We start from the raw sequence: 23,270 nt of genomic DNA, 5'->3' as shown, positions 1-23,270 counted from the left end.
TCATATTAGTGCTGAAGATATTCAGAATATCACCAGAATGAAGCTGTAGTATTAGGAGAATGAAGTAGGAAAGAAATATTTGATTTAAAACATTTAATTTCTTTTGGGTATAAAGTATTTCTGAATTTAATACCAGAAAATGTGGATTTAAACCCATTCTGGAAATATTAAGTAAATGATAAACTATCCCAGATGTTGGGCCAGAAATTCAGCACCGTTTTTCTTTTTTTAACAGTCAGAAACTTCAGTGTGTTTTATTGGGATTTTACTCAACAGACTCAAACAAAGAAGGATTTTACATTTACAAGGACAGAGGAGCTGAAATCAAACCATAAAAATGGCCTAGTCCAAGTCTAGTTGAAAATCAACATTAAGTATTCAAAGTAAGTTTAATACACAAATGTTTTATTTGAGCTCTTCTGGAGCTGGATTATGTTTGTTTCTGGTGCCGTCGAAGCCTGAAACCCTCCTGACCTCTGAATGATTTTTACAGGACGGCGTCGTTCAACGGAGCCGTTTCATCGGCCAATGAACAGCGGCCGTTTCATTGCTGGCAGGGGTCGGCCACGCGGCCGACGAACAGCAGCGTGTTGAGCGTCGTCTCTCTGATGATCACCAGGAACGGATGATCGGCCAGGAAATACTCCCGGTCCAGGTTCAGGGAGCGTCCGACGGCGACCACGGCGGTGGAGGCGGCAGCTTCACTTCCCTCCTCGTTCACCTGGAAACCAACAAACCAACAAGCCCACGCAGATCAGATTAAACTTCAACTTGACCAATCAGTGGCAGTTTGAGTGAAAACAAACAGAAAACATGAACTTTGTGTTCCTGACCTCCAGGAAGGCCTTGTGGTAAGCATCAGAGATGAACAGGGAGTCGCTGCCGTCCTCCAGGATTCCTGGAAAAACACCCGATTATTATCATTTCATAAATATATGACTGATTTTATCATTTATCTGGACGTGAGAGTTTAATGTCGAATCATGTAAAGGACTGTAACAAAGACAAAAACTCATAACGTCAGCAAAATAAAAAGTATTAACTACTACAAAAAGATGGATGACATAACTAAGTAGAAAATAAAAATAAGGCAAAAAATGTTATAAAAATTACATATTTATAATTAAAAATAATTGTAAATATACACGAAATGAAATAAAAAAAACTGTATTGCTATATAAATTAAAACTAAACAAAAAATTAAATATCAGAACTGTCAAAATGTTTTTGCTAAATTTTTCTAATTTAGTAGAGATATATTTTTTTAAATCAATGTTTTTTTGTCTGTAATACATTTGAACAAAACTCAGTGGAACTGAATTTAATGAATATTTCAGTGTGGAGCTGAAATCTGCTGATGTTGCTTAAAATCGTAATAATATGAGAAAACAAAGCCAAAATAAAGTGATACAGTTAGAATAAAGTCATAATTCTATGAACATTTCTACACAAACTCTGAAAAACAAAATCCTGAATAAATGTATCGGTTTTACAAATAAGGAAACGCTTCATCTATTAGCATCATTAAATTATTGCTTTTTTATTCTGCTAATATTATGACTTTCTATGGGGATTGGTTCTGGCCCAGGCTCAGGTTCTGGTTCTAGTTGTGTTTCAGGTTCTGGCCCAGGTTCTGGTCCAGGTTCTGGTTCTGGTACCGGGCAGGCTGGCAGTGTCTGCGCTGAACAGGTCGGTCAGCCCCATCTGCTGCAGCTTGTCCTTCAGGCTGAAGCTGTCCTCCACTCGGAAGCGCGGGACGGTGACGGACACGGAGGTTTCTCTCATCTGGTCCAGCCAGCTCTTCAGCTTGTTCTGGTCCAGATTCTGCTCCACCTGAATGGAAAAACTCACTAAATAATCCGACATTCATCCCAGCGCGTCCTGGTCTGAGGTTCAGCTTACGGCTGCAGTGTGAGACTTTAAAAAAAATCATTTGTTTACTTGTTTGTTGTCATGACAGTTTGTTAAAACACAAATAATCTGTGAAAATGTTATCTTGCCAACTAAAAACAACCAATCAGAGCCAGGAGGCGGGTCTTAGCGCTGCCAATCAGCCTCCTTATGTTATGAGTGCTAATACCAGTTAGCATAGCCACCAATGATGGTGGATAAATGGTTTTCCTGTAACGGTGGGTTATTTCTGTGATATTGGCACATTTAGCAGCATGTTCATGAGGGTGATTGACAGCGCCTCTCCTGTTGGCTCTGATTGGTTGTTTTTGGTTAATTTCTTCAAACAGCAGTTCAGGCAGGAGGTGGAGGAGATCGATCTTTCCACAGATTATTTATCTCAAACTGTCACAATGTGACAGCTTTAACAAATATGTTTAAAAAATTATAAAAGTTATGAACTGCAGCTTTAATGTCAATTTCTCTGCTTTCCTGCTAAAAAAAAAGAATATTCACAGGCCTGATGAATGACTAATGTTGGCAGAAATGCCTCACCAAACGTCTCAGGTAATCTCCACCTTCACCTCATCACCCGGTTTCCTTGCTCTTCCACCTCAGTTTAATTCCAGTAACTTCTGGCTAACAAAAGTAACAGTTTTTTATGTTTTCACTTTCCTCTGCAATACTTCTGAATTTATTTACAGCCTGAAGATTTAACCAAAACTCCCAGATAATTTTCTCTTTGTAAGGACAAACACGGAGGAGGTAACGAAGCCTACCTGACTGAGCGGATGGCCTTTGTTTGGCAGGATGATCACCATGGTGATGTCGTCTCCTCGGTACGGCATCTCCAGCAGCTGCACCTTCTCCTCACGCAGGTCCTTGTAGTTGAACTTGGTCTCCTGGTACATCATGCTGATCTCACAGCTGCGACTGTCGTCCACAAAGAACTCTGACGCCATCAGGCTGTCTTTGGGAAACTTGTTTTTCCACAAACCCTGAAAGGGAAACAAAAACTGTTCCTCAGTGTTCAGGAACATCAGATTATCTTTGTATGCAGATGATATCCTGCTTTTTTATCTCTGAAGTCCTAAAACAGATTTCTATGCAGATTGCTTTATCTTCAGGTCTTTACCAACCTTGAAGTAGATGGTGTTGACAAGAACCAGAACGGTGTTGGAGTCCAAGGCGCCGGACGGCAGCGTGTCCTGGATCCTGTTCTCCGTCTTGTTGGAGATCCAGTCGTTGATGGTGATCCGAGCCGCCTCCGGGTTTGTCTGCCATCAGAGGAATTACTGGTACGGATCCAGTTTGACTTAAAAAACAACAGATTCTTTATCTGAACTCTAGCAAGACTTTTGGTGCACAAAACAATATCGTCTGCATAGAGGGTAATATTCTCAGCAAAATTAAATAGAGCTTTTTTTAAAAATGGGATTCTTAAAAAATAAATTTATTTAGATTATAAATGAAATTATTTATTCCTAATTTTATTATATATAAATTATAATTTGTAAGTATAATTTAACAATATCAATAATTACTTTTATATAATTAGAATTAGAATTCATATACATAAATAAATATATTCTACTACTCTAATTTTGCAGAATATGCTGTTATTTTAGTTTTTACCCAGAGGTGAGACTCGATTAACATTTTTAATTAAGTTAATTGCAGGGGCTTAATTAATTGATTAATTGTATTTTAATTGAAAACCATTATAAAAATACAGGCAACTTGTTTAAGTCAAAGTTACATTTTGAGATTAATATTTAAAATTTTTAATTTTGAAAAGTCAAATATTTTAGATTTTTGAAACTCAGAAAATTTCCAAGTTTTTTCTAGACCATGTGAGATTTTTTTTTAAAGAAATCTACTCCTCCTTTCTTGTTTTTCTGTCCACATTTGCCTTAATACGGCATCGTAGATATGTCTTTATGGTATGATATCTACAATGACATGGTTTTTAAATTGAAAACGTTGCTTTCAGTAAAAACACAATTAATTAATTAGACTTAACAACCTGTGTTTAAAAAGTGATTAATTGCATTAAAATGTAGAATATTAACATATTAATCAAAGAACATTAGACATAAAGAAAAACATATTTAATATTCAAAGTACTGACTTTACTTCCTGTCCAATTCAAATGTTTCACTTCATCCTGTGACGTTTCCAGTAGTTATTAATCTGGAGACACTTTGAAACGGTTTAATAATCTGTGGCGTCACCTTGAAGTTGAGAGGCATCAGTTTGGCTCCGTACACGGTCTCGCTGATGTTCTGGTACGTCTCGTTAAAGTAGAGCGACTTGTCCCCGAACAGCCGGTTGGCGGAGACCAGCAGCGTCGTTTTGTCTTTCTTCCTGTACAGTCGGCAGTTCAGCTTGGCGAAGAAGAAGTGGATCATATCTGATGTTTTCTCCTTGATGGTGTCAAACTGAAACACCTGCAGATGCAAACATCGGGTCGGGTCAGTGTTAACTACTGACTGGATGTGGAGCGAAACAGATTTCACCTAAACTTTTATTCACTTTTCTTTAAATGTTAGAGGTTTAACATTTTGGGCTTAAAATCACCAAATCTTAAAAATAGGATTTGTTGTATTGAAAACACAAAACTAATCTTAATGTGATTTTTCTCCCATTCTTGCTATTTTAGTTAAAGAAATTGATTTATTATTTTTTTTAGCTTAACACTTTGCTAACTTTGAAAATGCTATTTTGTTAGTAATTTTTTCAAATTAAATTCTAAAGCGCTCATTTTCTTGACTGCTTTGTAAACTTTCAGTTAAGTAAAGTTCAACATCCGTGTTGAAATTTTGGGTTTTAGCTGTTAAACATTATTCACATAGTTAGGCTCTTAAATACATGTTTTTATTTTGAAGTGTTTGAAGTGTTTACGCAGCATGTCTGTTTCCTCTCCTCATGTTCTTCATCCATGATGTTGACAGCTTAGCATTAGCTGAACGAATGTTATGATTAGCTTTTTAGCATTAGCTCCTGCTAAATACCATGTGGGTGTCATACTTTAGCATTAGCAGAACCAATGTTTATGGTTAGTCCTGTAGCATTGGCTTCTGACAAATACCTGTTGCCATAATGTTAGTGAAGCTAATGATTAGCGATTTAGCATTAGCTTCAATTGATACCGTGTTGGTGTAGTGCTTTAGAGTTCACTATTAGCTTCTGCTAAATATTGTGTTGGTGTAGGAGTTCAGCGCTGTAGCGTTTATGAACTGTTTATGATTAGCTTTTTAGCACTAGCTTCTATAAATATCAAGCTGGTGTAGCACTAGTGGAGTTAATGCTTACGATTAGTGCTTTAGCAATAGCTTCTTCTAAATATTATGTTGGCTTAGTGCTTTAGCAGTTTAGCATTATCAGAGCTAATGTTTATGAGTAGCGCTTCAGAGTTAGCGCAGCTAGCTGTCAAGTTAGCGGTAGGATTCCGACCTTCATGATCTGCTCCAGTGTCTGGTTGCAGGCTCCCAGTTTGGTCATGGCGAAGGCGGTGGAGATGCTGAGGGGCGACATGAAGATGTTGCTATCGGGCGTCCGGCTGAGGGCCATCTGCTTGTACAGGGCCAGGGCGAAGCGGCCGTTAGCCTTCGATAGCTCCCACACCCTGGGGTTGACGGGCCGCGGCTCCGGGGTCGGTTCGTCGGCCTCGTCTGAGTCCGGGTCGGGGCTGCGGTAGACGCAGCGCGGCTCCAGAGCAAGGTCTTTGGGTCGGGCGCTGCAGATGTCCAGAAGCTGGGCACTGGAAAGCAATGGCAACAATGCCAGAAGCAACCAGCAACTAGTAGTCCTCATCCTGGATGGAGGAGAGATTAGCAAACCAATTTAGAAACCAGAAGATTTCAGAAACGCTGAAGGGTGCCAAAACTTTTTAGCAAAGTTAACCAGAATAAATACAACCTGGAAATGTAATTAAATAATGAAAAAGAAAAAGAAAAAGTATATTTAACCAAATTTGGTTCAGTTTGACCCGATTACGTACAACCTGTAAAAAATCACCTTATTAGAATCTGACTGACAGCAGGAAGTAGGCAAAAAAGATGCAAAAACTGTCTATGGCAACTGTCCCTGAAACAGCAACTGTCCCTAAAACAGCAACTGTCCCTGAAACAGCAACTGTCCCTGAAACAGCAACTGTCCCTGAAACAGCAACTGTCCCTGAAACAGCGACTGTCCCTAAAACAGCAACTGTCCCTGAAACAGCAACTGTCCCTGAAACAGCAACTGTCCCTGGAACAGCAACTGTCCCTGGAACAGCAACTGTCCCTGAAACAGCGACTGTCCCCAAAACAGCAACTGTCCCTGAAACAGCAACTGTCCCTGAAACAGCAACTGTCCCTGAAACAGCAACTGTCCCTGAAACAGCGACTGTCCCTAAAACAGCGACTGTCCCTGAAACAGCGACTGTCCCTGAAACAGCGACTGTCCCTGAAACAGCAACTGTCCCCAAAACAGCAACTGTCCCTGAAACAGCAACTGTCCCCAAAACAGCAACTGTCCCTGGAACAGCAACTGTCCCTGAAACAGCGACTGTCCCCAAAACAGCAACTGTCCCTGAAACAGCAACTGTCCCTGAAACAGCAACTGTCCCTAAAACAGCAACTGTCCCTGAAACAGCAACTGTCCCTGAAACAGCAACTGTCCCCAAAACAGCAACTGTCCCTGGAACAGCAACTGTCCCTGAAACAGCGACTGTCCCCAAAACAGCAACTGTCCCTGAAACAGCAACTGTCCCTGAAACAGCAACTGTCCCTGAAACAGCGACTGTCCCTGAAACAGCAACTGTCCCTGGAACAGCAACTGTCCCTAAAACAGCAACTGTCCCTGAAACAGCGACTGTCCCTGAAACAGCAACTGTCCCTGAAACAGCAACTGTCCCTGAAACAGCAACTGTCCCTGAAACAGCAACTGTCCCTAAAACAGCAACTGTCCCTGAAACAGCGACTGTCCCTGAAACAGCAACTGTCCCTGAAACAGCAACTGTCCCTGAAACAGCAACTGTCCCTAAAACAGCAACTGTCCCTGAAACAGCAACTGTCCCTAAAACAGCAACTGTCCCTGGAACAGCAACTGTCCCTAAAACAGCAACTGTCCCTGAAACAGCGACTGTCCCCAAAACAGCAACTGTCCCTGAAACAGCAACTGTCCCTGAAACAGCAACTGTCCCTGAAACAGCAACTGTCCCTAAAACAGCAACTGTCCCTGAAACAGCAACTGTCCCTAAAACAGCAACTGTCCCTGGAACAGCAACTGTCCCTAAAACAGCAACTGTCCCTGAAACAGCGACTGTCCCTGAAACAGCAACTGTCCCTGAAACAGCAACTGTCCCTGAAACAGCAACTGTCCCTAAAACAGCAACTGTCCCTGAAACAGCGACTGTCCCTGAAACAGCAACTGTCCCTGAAACAGCAACTGTCCCTGAAACAGCAACTCTCCCTAACACAGCAACTTTCTTGAACAGTTGCAGAAACAACTGATCTAATATCAGGTTGTGACCTTGAACTTGTGACTTTCAGCACCGATACAAAACAAAAACATGAATGTTTTGAAGTGACCTAATTAAAGCCTGGACTTGATTCCAGCCTTTAACTAGGCCACTCAGGCTGGGAAACCCTCCTATGCGGCTGAATTAAAGCAGAGTGACGATAAGGACATTTGATATCAGTTGCTCCCTCCAACGTTCGATCACTTTTTCAGATGTTCAGGTTGCGTTACTAATAAAGTTTTATTTTTTCAGATTTCAGTCGGACACAGATGAAGATTTTCCTTCACTTATTGATCAGAAACTTGAGGAAAACAGCAACAAATGGTAGATATTGATCAAAGATCAGTGAGGCCAAAAGGCTGAAGTTCAAGAAACTTTTACTTTCAGCAACATTAATAAAACCAAAAACACAAATATTCCAGAACCAGAATTATTTTAGCTAATAATGAGGAATTTACCTGAGCAGGTACGGCAGCGAGTCCAGGAGGAGAGAGCAGTCTGAGCTGGAATCAGGTCACTGTCCTGCAGAGCAGCGACAAATCCACTCCAACCTTTGAGACATCGACCCGCCGCCATCACCATGACGACGTACCCCTCCGGAACCGATCAATACCTGAGCGGGTCAGGTAACCCACGCACAGGAACAAAACTGTATTCAACTGTGTTGAAATTGTTTCCAGCTGCAAAATCTTTAACCTTCCTTTTTAAATTTAGAAAATAAATAAAAGTTGCTTTTGGGATTACATTAAGTTAGAAGTCTGAGTAAATAATGTGCTGAAAATGAATTTCAAAAATATTTGCAATTTTTCAGGTCAAATATTTGCTTTGTGATTTATTTATTCTCTGAAAAGGAAACTTTGGGCAGAAAATTTTTCATTTGGGGAAAAATTTTACTTTTTACAAAAATTGTTTTACTTTACGTTTAAACACAGAATGGGGCTCTTTTCATAATAATAATAATAATAATACATTTTATTTCTAAGGCGCCTTTCTGGCACTCAAGGACACCGTACAAAGAGCGAAAAGTAACAGCAACAATAAAAATGTAGCAATTAAAAATAGATCAGATAAATACACAACAATGTATCTATATGAAATCTATATATAAATCTATGTAAAAAATCTATATAAAAATCAAGCAAACCAATTGTGTCATATTGAAAAGGCAGATCTAAAAAGGTGTGTTTTAAGTTCGGTTTTAAATTTAGGGAGTGACTTTATGTTTCTAAGGTGAGGTGGTAATGAGTTCCAGAGTTGGGGAGCAGAGCGACTGAAAGCTCTGCTCCCCATGGTAGTAAGACGAACAGAGGGGACAGACAAATGGATGGAGGAGGATGATCTGAGGGAACGAGAGGGAGTGGCAATATGAATAAGATTGGAAAGATATAGTGGGGAAAAATTGTGAAGAGCCTTAAAAGTATACAGAAGAATTTTGTATTCTATACGGAACTTGGTAGGCAGCCAATGAAGTCTTTGCAAGATAGGAGTGATGTGGTGCATGGATGGGGTTTTAGTAATGATACGGGCAGCTGAAATGTCTGTCTGACTTGAATTATTATTTTTGTCTAATTTTTTGTGAAAATATCTTAGTTCACTTTAAATAAAACAAAACTGTTAGAAGAAACGTTTGACCAAACAACCTCACAAGAAACTCTCCGACTTTAAAAAACCTTTTCAAAGAAATCAAAATCGTTTCCGAAAAAAACAAAAATAATTTGTTTTGATACTCAAATATTGAGAATATTTTAATTTTTTAAACGTTTTTGGAAGGATTTAAAACCGGATCTAATGTTTTTACTCTCCTGTAAACATTTGATAAAAAGATGAAAAACTTACATTAAAAGCAGAGCTAAATATATGAGACATATTATTTATCTGTTTATAAGAATGAAAAGTTGTCTTGTAATAATTTAATCAACAGGTTGTATTGATAAATTCTTTTTCTGTTAAACTGAACTTTTTATTTTCTGTAATTAATTATCCAGAAACAATTTATTTAAAATCTGAATCAAATTTTATTTGTGAAATCATAAATATTAAAAAAGTGCAGAAGAAATTTCCCATAAAAACCAGAAAACAAAAAAAATAAAAACAGAGAGTCAGCTGAACTGACCGGGTTCTGGTCCAAGAGAACCAGAACCCAACTTCATCTAAAGTTCACATGTATTAAGGTAAGTCCAGGTTTGGTTCTGGTTCTGTTGGGTTAGAACAGCTTGGGCAGCTGCCTCAGGCGGCTCAGGTCCAGGATGTTCCCGACCGATCCCTCTGGCTGCGGCCCGTTTGGACCAGTCCGGCCCACCGGTGCCATTCGGTTCTCTTTCTCCTCGCCAGAGCCGGTTCTGGCCAGCAGCTGCATTTTGGGCCGCAGCTCCCGGATCAGCTGACTCTGTGGGAGGGACTTCAGGTTGAGGGCGTCGCTCAGCGGCTGTCGGGCCTCCTGACCTCTGACCTCTTCCTCCTCCTCCTCGATCAGGCCGTAGCGCCTCATGTACTTCCTGGTGGCCAGGGACATGTTGCTAGGTGACAGCAGGGAGTCACCGCAGCTGGAGGGGGCGTGGCCGTGCAGGGGGGCGTGGCCTCCCTGGGACAGCCTGCTGAGCTGTGATTGGCTGAGGTAGCGCAGGGCGATGGCGTTGGCCTCCAGGCTCAGGTCCACGCTGCCGCCGGCAAACAGATCGCTGCCTATCGCCTCGGAGACGCTCAGCCTGGAGACGACCGCCGCAGGGTCGATGGTCGCCAACGTGCTGGCGGAGAGAAACAATGGGTCAAAGGTCAAACGTCATCTAAAAGTATCGATTGTTTGTAAATATAGCAACTTTAAACTGCCACTGGTTGCCATGGTTACTGATGGGATTTATCTTGCTGCTTTAACACCGGGTAGCGTGTTGTCATCGTACCATCACAGCGTGATCAAATAAGCTCAGTTGACATCATCAGCGACCTGTTAGGCCGATAGAGGAGGCCGAGCGAATTAAAGGGGCGGAGTCATGTGATCTCCAGGAACTGAGTGCCATTTTATAGCAAAGTGGTCGTCATAACCGCTGAGCTCAGAAACTACAGAACAATAAGATGATTAAATGGTGTTAAAGTTGTTCTCTGATCATGATAAATTGTTCTTCAATAATCCATTCTTATATACAGAACTTTTTCAGTTTTCAACTGAAAGATGTTAAAATATGATTACATTTTTCCTTTAATATTTTATGCTTTATCTTTACTGTCTTATTGTAATTTTACTGAGAATATTACCCTCAATGCTGATATCGTTTTGTGCTACGTTACCTTTAGTTGTTGTGAAAATGCTACATGTATCCAATAAGACTTGAAATTGGACCTCTGTCTCTTTAAGAAGCTTCTGCTCTTTCTGAAGCTCCGCCTCCAGGAAGTCATCCCAACATGGCTCCTCTATGAAGCCCTTAATGTTTTTACCAGTAGCAGCTCCTATAACGAGCTCAGAAGATGTTTGCTAATTGCTGGTGGCTAGTCTGCAGGGGCTGAGTGGGGGAGGAGCTGCGCCTTGAAGGCGGGAATAAGTCCACCCAGGCTTTTTTGCACAGATGGATGGTTGCCATGAAGATTGAAGGATTTCTCAGACATGAAAGGATCAAACTAACCCTCCAGGTTTGATTTTGATTAGGGAAAAACATTAAAACATGATGGAAAGATAAAAAGTGGATTTTACGTGTCACTGCCCCTTTAGATAGTTAGAACAGTGAGGTTTTGCTAGCATCCTGAAGTGACGTCATATAAATGGGCAGCCATCCAGGTGAGACCGGTACCTGGCCGTCTCCACCGCTCTGATTCGGTTCTTGTCCAACTCCGTCAGATTTTCCGTATCCACGGTGACGCCAAGCTGCTGCAGCCGCCGCAGCGTCGCTCGGGTCACGGCGTCGCTGTCCGGACTCCTCCTCTTCTTCTGGTCCTGCTTCCTGTCGGATGAGGAAGAGGGCAGCTGGGAGGACTGGGAGTGCTGGGAGGACTGGGAGTGCTGGGAGGACTGGGAGTGCTGGGAGGACTGGGAGTGCTGGGATGCAGACGGGCTCTTCCTGTTGGAGTCGTCCTCTGCTTCCTGTCTGCTGTCCGACTCCTGCAGGCGGCTGCTGAGCTGAGTCTGAGGAGAAAGAAGAGTTATCAGAACCGGGCCGCTGGAACCCATCAGAACCATCTGATCCAACAAAAACATTAACATGTTTCAACAGGATGGAGGAATACGGCCAGACTGCCATATTTATTTATTTATTGTGAAATTATGAGAATAAAAACGTACAAATAGGAGGAAAAGGATCTGATGGTTATTAGGATCCAACGTGACCCGAATGTGGTCGGTTCTCCTGAACAGATTCAGTCTTAAAGTTCTGCTGATAATAACTTGATGCTGATTTAAAAGATTAAAACTGATACAAAGTACAGCTCAACATTTCTCATTTTAATGTAAGTTTTTTTTACAAAGGAGTTACTACTTTATACTGGAATTATAGTGACTTTATTCTCGTATTATTGAGAATTTATACTAATATTGTTGCAACTGTATTCATTTTCCTTTTAATCTGGAAATATTACGATTTTATTCTCCCATTATAACTTTGGATAATATTATGAATTTTCTATGACTTGTCATATTATCTCACATTATCCAGGTAATATAACTGCTCTCGTTTTAATACCACTTCATTCTCAACGTTATTGTTTTGGTTCTCTGAACTTAGCCTAAGACTCCAGAGTTTTAGTAAACAAAACCATAGAAGTGGAATTTTTATTTTATTTTTTTACACAATCTCTTGAAATATTTAAAAATCAAATAAGAAATCCCAGAATAATCCCTCGTGTGTTTGGTTTCGGCTGGTTAATCTAATCCCTAACAGATAAGGTAATCCCGGCATGGTAAAGCTCAGCTTTCTGTCCTTTTGGTTCTGATCCGATCAGAAAAGTGGCGTTACCATCAGATTCTGGTAGAAGCTCTGCTGCTCTGCTGGAGGCCCGTACATGCTGGCGCTCTCTCCCAGAACCGGACTCTGCAGGCCGCTGGTGCTGGACAGAACCAACAGAACACGGGTTACAGATCAGCAGTATCGGTCCGATCAGTAAAACCGGGCCGATATTTGTGGTTGAGTTTTTATGATGTTAAAAGATTTGGGAGAAATATCCGATATTGGTAAAATATCAGTTATTGGCCACAACAGTATTACGCCCAGACACACTTCACACTGATTCCAACTAAAACTTTACTAAAGAATATTTTGATTCATTGTTCATACATATTGTAGAAATGTTTGTAGCCTGCTCCTGACTGATACCTTTGCTGCCTGGCTTATCATAAACATCCGGCTTATCGTGATGAATCACCAAAACAGCAAATCAGAAATTATATTTAATGTTTTTTTTCCCTTAAAGGCCATCCTATCCTTAGACTTTCGTATAATTTCCAATCAGAAACAAACTTCCTGAATGAATGAAAGCTTCACCTCTTAAAGCTGCAGTTTGTAACTTTGTTTTACATTAAAACTGTCTCCATGTTGTGACAGTTTGTTAGGAGATATCCTCCCTGAGCTGTTGCCATCTGAAGAAATGCACCAAACCAACCAATCAGAGCCACGAGGAGGGTCTTAGCACTGTCAATCAATCTCATGTACAGATAAACAACTTGTCGTTTATCTGCTATGCTAACTAGCCTTAGCATTCATGACAGGCTGTGCAGAGGGTGATTGACAGCGCTAAGTCCCACCTCCTGTCTCTGATTGGTTGTTTCTAGTTAGCACTGGGAGAAGACAGACAAGCTGGATTTTTTTCACAGATCATCTCTCATAATAATGCAAAAAAAAAAAAAAAGTTATAAAAGTTACATACTGCAGCTTTAAGAGCAGAGACTTAACTGGACAGTTCTGGTCACCTGCCCAGTATACAGCCAACTGATACCAGTCCATCCCAGTGGGATCCTGCCGTCTACCTGTGGGGGTCGGATGGAGAGCAGCTCGCTCCTTCCTCTGGCTTGTGCAGCGACAGGTCATGTGACGAGGCGGAGGCACTGGAGGAGGATGAGGGCGGGGTTCTGGGGTCGGGTTTGGGTTCCGGTTCCTCCTGCAGGAGCGGCCGGTCGGGACTTTGACCCCAGAACAAACTGGCGCCTGCAAACAGCAGCGGCGTTAGAGGAGGAAATGTGTGAAGGTGAGAGCTGCTGGGAGGAGGCAGGCTCACCCGTTTCCACGGCGATGCTGGCGGTGCTCCTGGGCGTCGGCGTTTGGAGCTGCGGGCCGGACGACTGCAGCTTCCCCTGGGCCTCCAGCAGCATCTGGACCTGCAGGAGACAACCAGAACATCTGGGATCTGACACTGCATGTTCTGATCCGATTCTGCTGCATCACAACCTGTCACCATGACAACAGAGCATCTCACCTCTACTAGCTTCAACCTGATCCGGAGAACAGAGCAAAGCCGTTTTTATACAATAAAGAAGAAAAAAGTAAAGAGCCACAGTAAAGTCCTAATATAGAGAGAAAAAAGTGGTAATACAGTAAAATAAAGATTTAACCTTACTAGCAAAGTTAGATTACATCTAGAAAAAGTAAAATACCGTGAGAATAAAGTCGTAACATGAAAATAACGTAATAACATCAGAATAAAGTTGTTATACAAGAAAGTCACTGCATTAAAGTAGCAATTTAATAAAACCTCCTACACCAAAAAATAAAACGAGGAATATTCTGAATGCTTTGGATCTGTGTTCTGTGGAAAACCCATCAAGCTGTTGAGTTTCTAAGATGGCTTCCTCCTCTCCAGACCCTCAGCATGATGCTGCCGCAGCCAAGGAGACGAGAGCCGAGCTGCAGTTCTTACCTGAGCCTGCAGGAGGCGCAGCTGTTGGTCCTGATGCAGCAGCAACTGGTAGGTGTCAGAGGTCAGGACTCCGCCCACTTTCTCACAGCAGGGATTCCCACAGGGGGGGCGAGCGAGGGGGGGGGGGTCTGCGTGCCACAGGGGGGGGGGAGGAAGAGGAAGAGGAGGGGTGGACGGATGGCCGATGGGAGGAAGAGGAGAGGGAGGAAGAGGAGGGGTGGACGGATGGCCGATGGGAGGAAGAGGAGAGGGAGGAAGAGGAGGGGTGGACGGATGGCCGATGGGAGGAAGAGGAGAGGGAGGAAGAGGAGGGGTGGACGGATGGCCGATGGGAGGAAGAGGAGGAGTCTGTTTATGGGAGCAGAAAAGAGGAAGAGGAGTAGTTTGCTGATGAGAGGAGGAAGGAGGAAGAGGAGGGGTGGACGGAGGGCCGATGGGAGGAAGAGGAGAGGGAAGAAGAGGGGTGGACGGATAGCCGATGGGAGGAAGAGGAGGAGTCTGTTTATGGGAGCAGAAAAGAGGAAGAGGAGTAGTTTGCTGATGAGAGGAGGAAGGAGGAAGAGGAGGAGTGGGCGGATGTTTGGGGGTGTAGTGCTGTGAGGAGGCGAGGGGTGAAGATGCTTTCGGAGAGGAAGAGGGAGGAAGAGGAGCAGAATGCTGGATGTGAGGAGCAACGGCAGCAGGGAGGAGCGCTGGCGAGGGGAAGATGGAGGTGCAGTTGTGGGCAGAGCAGCAGGCGCAGGGCTGCTGCAGGTTGGAGTTCGGTGTGCTGTGGAGGTGAGGAAGAGCCTGTGGCACTGATGAAGAGGCAGTGGGGGAAGCCAGCTTCCTATTGGCTGGAGGCAGCCTGTGGGCGGGGCCAGAGTGCTGCCCCCCACTGTAATTGGAGGAGAAACTGCCATCGATCAGCAGGGAGAGTTCAGGAACGGACGGCTGGACGCGGCGAGCCTGGAACCGAAACGAACGGCAGAGTCGTTACAGGAAGTGAGTGTTGCCTAGCAACACAAACAACCTTTCAGCTCAATTTCATGACACCGGAAAACATCGACTTGTGTGTTTTTTTAAGCAATGGGGCTTTTTTAGAAGCACAAGAAACACAAATAGAAAAACAAAGAAACAAAATGTGAATTTTGCATATTGGTGCCTTTAAATGTTGTTCATCATTTATGTGTTATAAAATAAACCTGAGGAATCTCTGCTGACTTTGGTGCATCGTGTTGCTTTAATGGTGTCTGCAGCTGTAATAGCTGCGTTTATCCAGTTGGGTGAAGGGACTTTTATTTAATCACAATAAAAACAACATTCGGTTTTCTCTGTATTGAGATGCCAAAACACGGGACGGATATTCAGTGGCTTCAGGTTGGAGGGACTGAATCCACCTGAGCTGCTGGAGGGTGGGGGCTCGGAGACGGTCGGGGAGAAAAGTCCTCATCCTCGACTCCAGAGTCCTGATCGCTGACGGACGGACCGGCAGCTGGAGGCGTCGCCCTGGCAACAGAACCGAACATCAGCGCCACGCTCTTCTTCTTGGTCTGACTAGAAGAACTGGGTGAGTTCTGACCTGCTGAAGGCGCTGTGAGCCGCTCTGAATGCTTCGCCCTGCCTGCTGCGATCCTCCGGGCCCAACTCGCACCGCAGCGCTCCGCCGTCCACCGGCGCCACCTGCTGGCCGGACACATTGTTACCCAGCACCTCGACCCGTCAGGCCCAGAAACCAGAGCCGGTGGTTACCTGGTAGAGCGTGGCGGCCTGGGAGGCCGTCATCAGCTGGAAGTCCAGCTGGGCTCCAGGTCCCGGTCGGGAATCTCGACACTGGAAGAACTGAGGGGTTCTGTGGGCGGAGCCAAACACGACCAGGAGGAAGCAGCCGACCTCAGACAGAACCCTGAAACGCAGCGGAGACGAGATCATCAGAACTACGGCCCGGAAACTTAACACATCAAATTATCTTCAGGCACAAACAACAGAGTCGGTTCAGGAACAGCTGACAGAGGAGATGGATTTTATTTGATTTTAGTTTCTGAGTGTCCCACCCCTTTATTACGCCGCCCTGGAGAGAGAGAGGCTTCTAGGTCAAAGTAGGCACTTTGATTAATCTGTGTTATTAACGCATTTAAATTTCATATTATTAGGCTGAACTGATTTTGTAATTATTAGGGCTGTCAACATCAGTTAATGTCAATAATTATTGATCAATTTTTGGTTTTAAATATCTAAAATAGTCAACCTGGTGGTGTGATATTTCGTGTTTGATCCAGTTTCCGTTCCTTTGTTTTTTTATCTTTAAGCAGTTTTGAGGCGCGGAGGGGAAACGTCAAACTGCTGCTGGCAGTTACTCAGCAGGCCGTTGCTAGGTAACCAAAGTTGGGGGGAGCTGCTTCTTACTCAGCAGGCCGTTGCTAGGCAACCAGAGAGAGAGTGAGTTGATTCCACCAACTTAGCTAAGCTAGCCTTGAGAGGTTTCCTCTGCCTACATCTCCCAGAATGCCACACGGTTCTGGATCAGAGTTCAGTGAATATTCCATCAACTCTGTTATCTATTGATATATAATTATTGATTTATTGTCCATCCGTTCGGTTCTGAATCGCAGTAAAAAAGAATCAGGATTCTTTTGTGGATTGATTTTTTTGTCTCACCTTCCACAACCAGAACCAGAACCAGAACCCTCACCTGTCCTGCAGGGCGGAGCCAAACATGAACCTGAGGCTCCAGGCCCAAACCTGGGGGTTGTAGGCATGTATGACGCCGCTCAGCCAGCTGATGGAAGGAAGACGGAAACGTCAGTAAACGGGTTTTCACCATCCGTTTCTGTGGATTTGAAAACAGTTGTAAACCTACAGGCCGACGAGCGGCAGGCTGGAGGCCTTGGGGTCCGACTCCAGCAGCAGAACCAGCTTCCTGCTCTGATCCATGGTCAGAAACCTGCCAGGAACACAAACATCAGCAGGAAGTGACGCCATCAGAGAATGGCAGTTTCAAAATGAAAACAGGTTTACTGGGAACAATGGAAACCCAAAACGTTCACTGGTAAAAAAATAAATAAATCTGATTTTCCAATTGTTAGTAATTGAAAACTGATTAATGTCCCAGCTGTGGGTCAGAGTAAAGCTGTCTCTCACCCTCGCTGCCGGCCAGCAGGGGGCGCCGGTCGGCCGACACTCGTCAGTGCCCTCAGCAAGGCGGTGGGGATGATGGGGACGGCACGGACCGGCTGGACGTCCAGAGGGACGGCAGGACAGACGGCCGACCAGCTGAGGTTGAACATGGCGGCGTCGGCCTGCTGCTGGCAGACAACGTGAACTTTGACCTTCAGCAGCTGGGACAGATCCAGAGTCTGTCTGCTGCTCACCAACTGCTGCAGCGCCTGAAACAACAGAAACGATCAGCTGGAGGATAAAGCTTCAAAAGATAAGTAAAATAAAAAATGGTTTAAACACAGAAAAATTAAAAAACTTTCAAGGTACATTTTTAAACTTTCTACCAACTTTAGAGATAAAAACAATACAAATTAACTGAAAATGACAGTTTTAATTCACTGTCACATGACGTCATTCTAAAATGTAGAATATGACAAAAATTTATGTTTTGAAATGTTTAACACTCGCACAGCTCCCCCACTACCAAAACATTATAATAATAATCAATTTCAATAACTAACATATAAAGTAAACGACAATCAATAAGTCAATAAGCCATTAGGAATAAGTATTCATTACATAAAAACAATCACGTTAAGATTTGTAAATAACTTTCCAGCTCAAATTAAATGCTTAGACACAAATATGCAAAGAACGTTACAAAAAAAGTCTCCAATTATTTTTCACAAAGTTTTCTGCCGTTTAGCAAATGGAGAAAACTGGCTGACTAATTCTAACTAACCTAAAACAAAACAGGTTTAGTCTGATTTACCTTCAGAAAGTGATAAAATATATATTTTCATTTAAAAACCTGGTTTGCTAAGTTTTCCAGATTGATTTCACTTTATTATAAACTGTGCAGTTTGAATTCCAAGCACGTTTGGAGGACTTTATGTAGAATTCAAGAACTTTCCAAACCTTGAAAACACCAAAATGAAATTCCAGCACCTGTACAAACCAATCACCTTGAAGCAGTGGTGAAGCTCAGCCTCTGATTGGACAACGGCGTCCTGCGGCGTCTCAGACTGGACAACCACACAGGGGACCAGAACGTCTCCAGGAAGCAGAGCAGATGGCGCCGCGGTTCCGGCCTGGTCCCGACCCGGATCAAAGCGGTCCAAGGTCACAGTGACCCCATCCTCATCTGAGGGTCGCAGCAGAGGTCAGGACATGGAGCAGATCACTAGCTAATCATTAACAGGTTGATAACGGACCATTAGCGCTCGTTAGCAACCCAATAGCTCATTTTTTTAGCGGATCATTAGCGCACCGATCGATCAGGATGGGAACCGACTCTCACCTTCATTCACAGAGAGCGACCCCAGGAGGAAACAGTGGAGGCGGGGCTTGTTGCTATGGCGGGCATGGCGCTGCGCCAGGCGCAGAGCTTTCTCCAGGAGGACAAGCCGAGGTTTCCTGCAGGAAACCAAGGAGGAGGCCAAGGTCAGAGGTCAGAGATCTCGGTTTTGTTGTGAGGTAACGACCCGATTTAATCACTGCACCACTAACCAGAACAGAACCACCATTCTTATTATAAATAAGATTAGGTGAAATGTTTTAACCTGAAATAACGACTATAGGCAGATAATTGCAGTCAGTTTGTTTATTTAGTTGATTTTAAAACGAGTCTCCATAATTAAACTCCAATCAAATCTGAGCTAGCGTGGCCTTAGCAACAGGTTAGCGTTTACCTGTGGGAGCAGAGCTGGAGGCGGAGCTTCTCTCCCACTGCGCTGCTGTCCCACAGAGCCAAGCGGGATTTAGGGAACTCCAGTTGAGCGAGGGAGCCAACGGAGTGCCTGCTGGTTGGAAACAGGAAAAAGTCAGACTTCTGGGAAAAAAAGTCATATTTCTGAGATTGTAGTTACAATAATATGATTAAAAAGTTACATTTCTGACTCTTCTCAAAATTCTGAGAAATAAAGTCAGAATTACAAGAATTTAAAAAGTATGAATTTTGAGTCATAATTCCGATTCTTCCCTCCGAGAATTTTAAGAATCAGAATTTTTACTTTTTTTTCTCAGAATTCTGAGAGGAGAAAAAAAAAATCAGAATTATTGAATTAAAGTCAGAATACCAAGAACTTAATGAAATTAGTTACCATTTTAAGTTTACATTTAATCTCATTGTGTCCGGTGACAAACAATAATAAATTCTAAAATTTAAATTTTAAATTCCTTGAAAAAAAAAGTCAGAATTATGTGAATTTAACACGTCACAATTCCGAGTGAAAATTTAAATATAACCACAACATTATGAGTTCATGTCTCAAAATAAAGACAGTTTTATTTTAGAACTATTACTGTCGTCATATTTTTTACTCACGTTATTTAGCTTGTGATCCTCAAATGCAGCGCATTTTAACTACTTTAACTTTTAAATGCATCCAGTTCTTGGCAACAAATTAATGTTCATAAAAGTTTTCAGAACATTTAATGTCCTGGATTTGGCTGCTAACTCTAATCCACCCTTAACACACTCGTATGTTAAATATTTTATATTAATCTGGTTATAGCAATAATGAACAGAACTGGAGGAAATGGCTCAAACGCTGACATCTTGTTTTAGATGAAGTATTTGTAAACATTGACGCCATTAAACCTCTCAGCGCTGCTCGGCTGTTTGTGGAAGCCATGACAGTTAAATCACCTTAACAGGTAAATATCATAACAAACTCACTTTCTTCTCATGTTTTCTGGAGTGAAAACCTCCTGAAGAACTTTCCCGGGCAGGGCCTGGAGGTTCACCGGGTAGCTCATGCTTGCTGAGGCCGGTGAAGTGAAGCAGTGAGCGGTGGATGAGGGACGGTAACACCGGGGTCCCCGCAGCTAACGCCCGCTGCTAACCTCCCGCTCCGGCCGCATCGGCTCCGTCTGAGCTCCACTTACCGGGCAAAACTCCACTCCTTTAGATGACTAATGGACGTAGAAGACGATTTCCTCAAAAACTGTTTTCATCTTTGTTTGTTAGAGCTTGTTTTAAAATACATAAAAACAAAATTCCACTGACATCTAAAGACAAGCGCCGTTTAATTATGGCGCTGATTCTATGTCGTACTGGCGGGGTGAAGGAATGGACCAATAAGAAATGTCCTCACATTCGGTCTGACCAATTACCTTCCGCTTTGTTTCGCGTCATCAGTTGTCATCGTCGAATGTGACAAACTGTTACTCGACACTGCCTTCTGCAGGCTGACGGAAAAATATGGTTTTTCAGATCCCTAACAGCATGTTGCCATGACAACATGATGGTTGTCAACGGTTTAAGAACAGGGGTGCTGAAGTCCAGTCCTCGAGAGTGTCCATCCTGCAACTTTTAGATGCATCCTTACTCCAGCAGACCGGGATCAGCTCTGACCGGGCCGGTAACGAGCCACTCAGTTGATCCAGATGTGACTAAATCAACAATTCATCATTAAACATCGACTAGAAAAACTACAGATCAGAAATTTCTACAACTGGGAAAACTTTTAATTATCTGTTCAGAGATAATGGGACGCCTGAGAGTTCACCCACATTTCAGTATCATTGTTCACTATGTTTCTGATGAATCTACACAGAGCTGCAGTTTGCATAAATAAACAGCATTTCTCTGGTGGAGCAGGGAGGCAGCAGGATGGGAACTCTGGAGGCCTGGATTTGACCACCGCTGGGCAAGAAGGATAAGCCCATCACCATAAATAAATTATTTTATTAATGAAGGTTTTGAGACAATGAAATAATGCTGAGATTACTTTTTAAGATTATAATTTGTAAAAAAAAAAATAATAATAATAATAATAAACATAAATCTACATATAATTTATGTAAAAGAAAATCAATTTTCTTTTATTTTCATAAAATGATTACACTTTTAATTTGGCACTATGGATTTTTGTGTCATGATGATTTAGAGTTGTTTCATGTTTATGACTCATTATAACCTAATTATTTAAAATTTTATGTTTCCATAAACTTCTAGAAACGTCAAATGTGACTTTTAATCCAAATTGTACTACTTTTTGGTATTTCATATCAAGAACTTTGACTTCACAATTACCTCTTTTTACTTCTAAATTAGAAGTATGTCTCCTTATTAGGATTTAGTTTTAATAATTATTTTTGCATTTCATAGTTACATATTTGTTCACGATGGTGACTTATAAACTCATAATGATATTGTTTCATAACATTACTTTCATTTATTGTTAGTATTTTTTTAATCCATTTACTGTGGTGAAATTTAAATTTACATAAGGATATTTTCTTGATGAATTCTGACTTTCTACTTTATAACGATGAATTTCAAAAATATCATAATGACTTCTGAATTTATAATTGTTATATTTCATGTCATCATCACTTTACATTTATGACATCCAAACAAATGAGTTTAAATCTTTTAGTTGTGACTTTTAATCTTGCAACTGTGACAGCTTTTATTTTTAAATGTGTTTCCATGGATACAGGTGTTAAAAAATGCACCTTGTGTATGCACCCTCTGAATTATTTGTGTACTGCTGGATCATTTACCATCACATAGACTCATATCCTGAAAAGCGAAGCAGAGAGGAATTATTTATTAGCGTGTTACATGACTCGGCTGCAGCAGAGAGAAAGAAACCAGCTACTGCTATGGTAATACCTTCGAATGGATCAGAACCTCTGTCATTTTGTAGTCTTAGTTCTCCTGCCTCTTTAGGATCTTTGCTTCTCTAATATTATCAATGCACCAAGTTGAAAAAGTGTTTTTCAACACTTCAATAGTCAATAAGTGACTATACATTATTATCCAGATATTTTCTGCAGCACTTCTAGATTTTTTTTTTTATGTTTATTATGCTAAATTGTCAATATACATTGAAATTTCACTGTTCTTTGTACATAGTTCAGGCAGTATGGAAATTTATGGCATTTGGTAAAAATGTTGATGGAAATCCTCATAGGAGCAACTTCAGTCCTTTCTGAGTCTCAGTTCCTTATATATAACTTTTAGACGGCTGTCTCCAAACGGGAAGCTCAAATGTATGATCACAGGTTTTGTGTCTGATCTTTTTCTGTAAAATAAGACTTTTTCCCTGCTGTATGTTGTTTGTAAGACCTCCCACTCCTACTTTTTTGTCCTAGTACCTCCAGTTTCTGTTAATTTCCACTATTATGAGCTCAGTTCTCTTTGGAATTGTTCTAATAGTGCCGATTATTTTATGCATTTAGAGAAATTTGAATAAATAGCACTCCATTTACTTTCTGTCAGTAGCTAAAGAGATAATGCAAACAAGTTTCAATTTTTTTTTTCACCAAAATTTTTTGTGTGTAAACAAAAAGTCTCATTCAGTAATATTCCACTTAGAAGGGACAATTAGAAAACCTGTCTAATGGCTATGACTAAATTTACAAATTAGAATTTCTAAATGAGTCTTAATCTAATACTTTTTACTGTATCTAAATAAAGCTTTCAGTCTATTGAGTATGACTTCAAAATTTCAAACTACAACTTTATGTCTTTTATCTTTGCATTAAAAAAGTAGGCGCACTATTGCCCTTTATTTAGACAAGAAACAAGCAGAGAGAGAAAAAAGGGAAGAGATAACAGAACAGAACCCCCACCTGATGTCTCAGGACTCACATTTATTTATGATATTACACTCAAACTACAACTTTCTTCTTTATTACAACTTGACTCTAATATTTATGACTTTCAAGCTAATAATTTTGTCTTTTTAAGTTTAATTAAGACTTTAAAGCTCATACTGTTGAACTTCTTATTTCATGATTAGTTTCAAAACAGTAAGCTTGTGACTATAAACCTCAGGATTTTGAAATCTCATAATTACAAAACATATTTATTAGTTTTCTTAAACTCATAATAACCACCACAAAGCTCTGGCTTTCAAATTCATAACCAAATAGTATTATCTCGAAATGT

The 23,270-nt window shown here is 41.7% G+C and overlaps 2 protein-coding genes across 4 annotated transcripts; both read right to left on the bottom strand.

Moving 5' to 3' along the window:
* Positions 1-217: 217 nt before the first annotated feature.
* serpinc1 (serpin peptidase inhibitor, clade C (antithrombin), member 1) lies at positions 218-7,948 on the bottom strand. The gene is made up of 8 exons (XM_014995167.2): positions 7,855-7,948; positions 5,347-5,707; positions 4,125-4,340; positions 3,030-3,167; positions 2,670-2,888; positions 1,659-1,833; positions 834-898; positions 218-721 (listed from the first exon to the last, which is right to left on the bottom strand). The coding sequence occupies exons 2-8, from the start codon at positions 5,704-5,706 to the stop codon at positions 545-547; spliced, it is 1,350 nt and encodes a 449-aa protein (XP_014850653.2). The 5' UTR covers position 5,707; positions 7,855-7,948; the 3' UTR covers positions 218-544.
* Positions 7,949-9,387: 1,439 nt separating this feature from the next.
* Positions 9,388-20,425, bottom strand: stil (STIL centriolar assembly protein). Of its 3 annotated transcripts, none has more exons than XM_014995144.2 (16): positions 20,046-20,425; positions 19,057-19,167; positions 18,666-18,781; positions 18,331-18,509; positions 17,348-17,592; positions 17,067-17,150; positions 16,899-16,985; positions 15,959-16,112; positions 15,789-15,892; positions 15,607-15,715; positions 14,228-15,175; positions 13,589-13,688; positions 13,341-13,518; positions 12,334-12,424; positions 11,176-11,507; positions 9,388-10,140 (listed from the first exon to the last, which is right to left on the bottom strand). In XM_014995144.2, exons 1-16 carry the CDS (start codon positions 20,123-20,125, stop codon positions 9,600-9,602), a joined length of 3,459 nt encoding a protein of 1,152 aa, XP_014850630.2. In that variant the 5' UTR covers positions 20,126-20,425; the 3' UTR covers positions 9,388-9,599. The 3 variants fall into 3 exon arrangements, with proteins under 3 accessions (XP_014850630.2, XP_087860844.1, XP_087860845.1); XM_088004718.1 differs by having other exon boundaries at positions 15,789-15,889; XM_088004719.1 differs by having other exon boundaries at positions 19,057-19,164.
* Between the last annotated feature and the right edge of the window lie 2,845 nt (positions 20,426-23,270).

Source organism: Poecilia mexicana, unplaced genomic scaffold (assembly GCF_051168715.1).
Source record: "Poecilia mexicana isolate PSO_F unplaced genomic scaffold, ASM5116871v1 scaffold_4, whole genome shotgun sequence".
In the NCBI taxonomy this organism is placed as follows: Eukaryota; Metazoa; Chordata; class Actinopteri; order Cyprinodontiformes; family Poeciliidae; genus Poecilia; species Poecilia mexicana.
The sequence above is the reverse complement of the archived record's forward strand: the minus strand, read 5'-3'. Positions and strand labels throughout refer to the sequence as shown.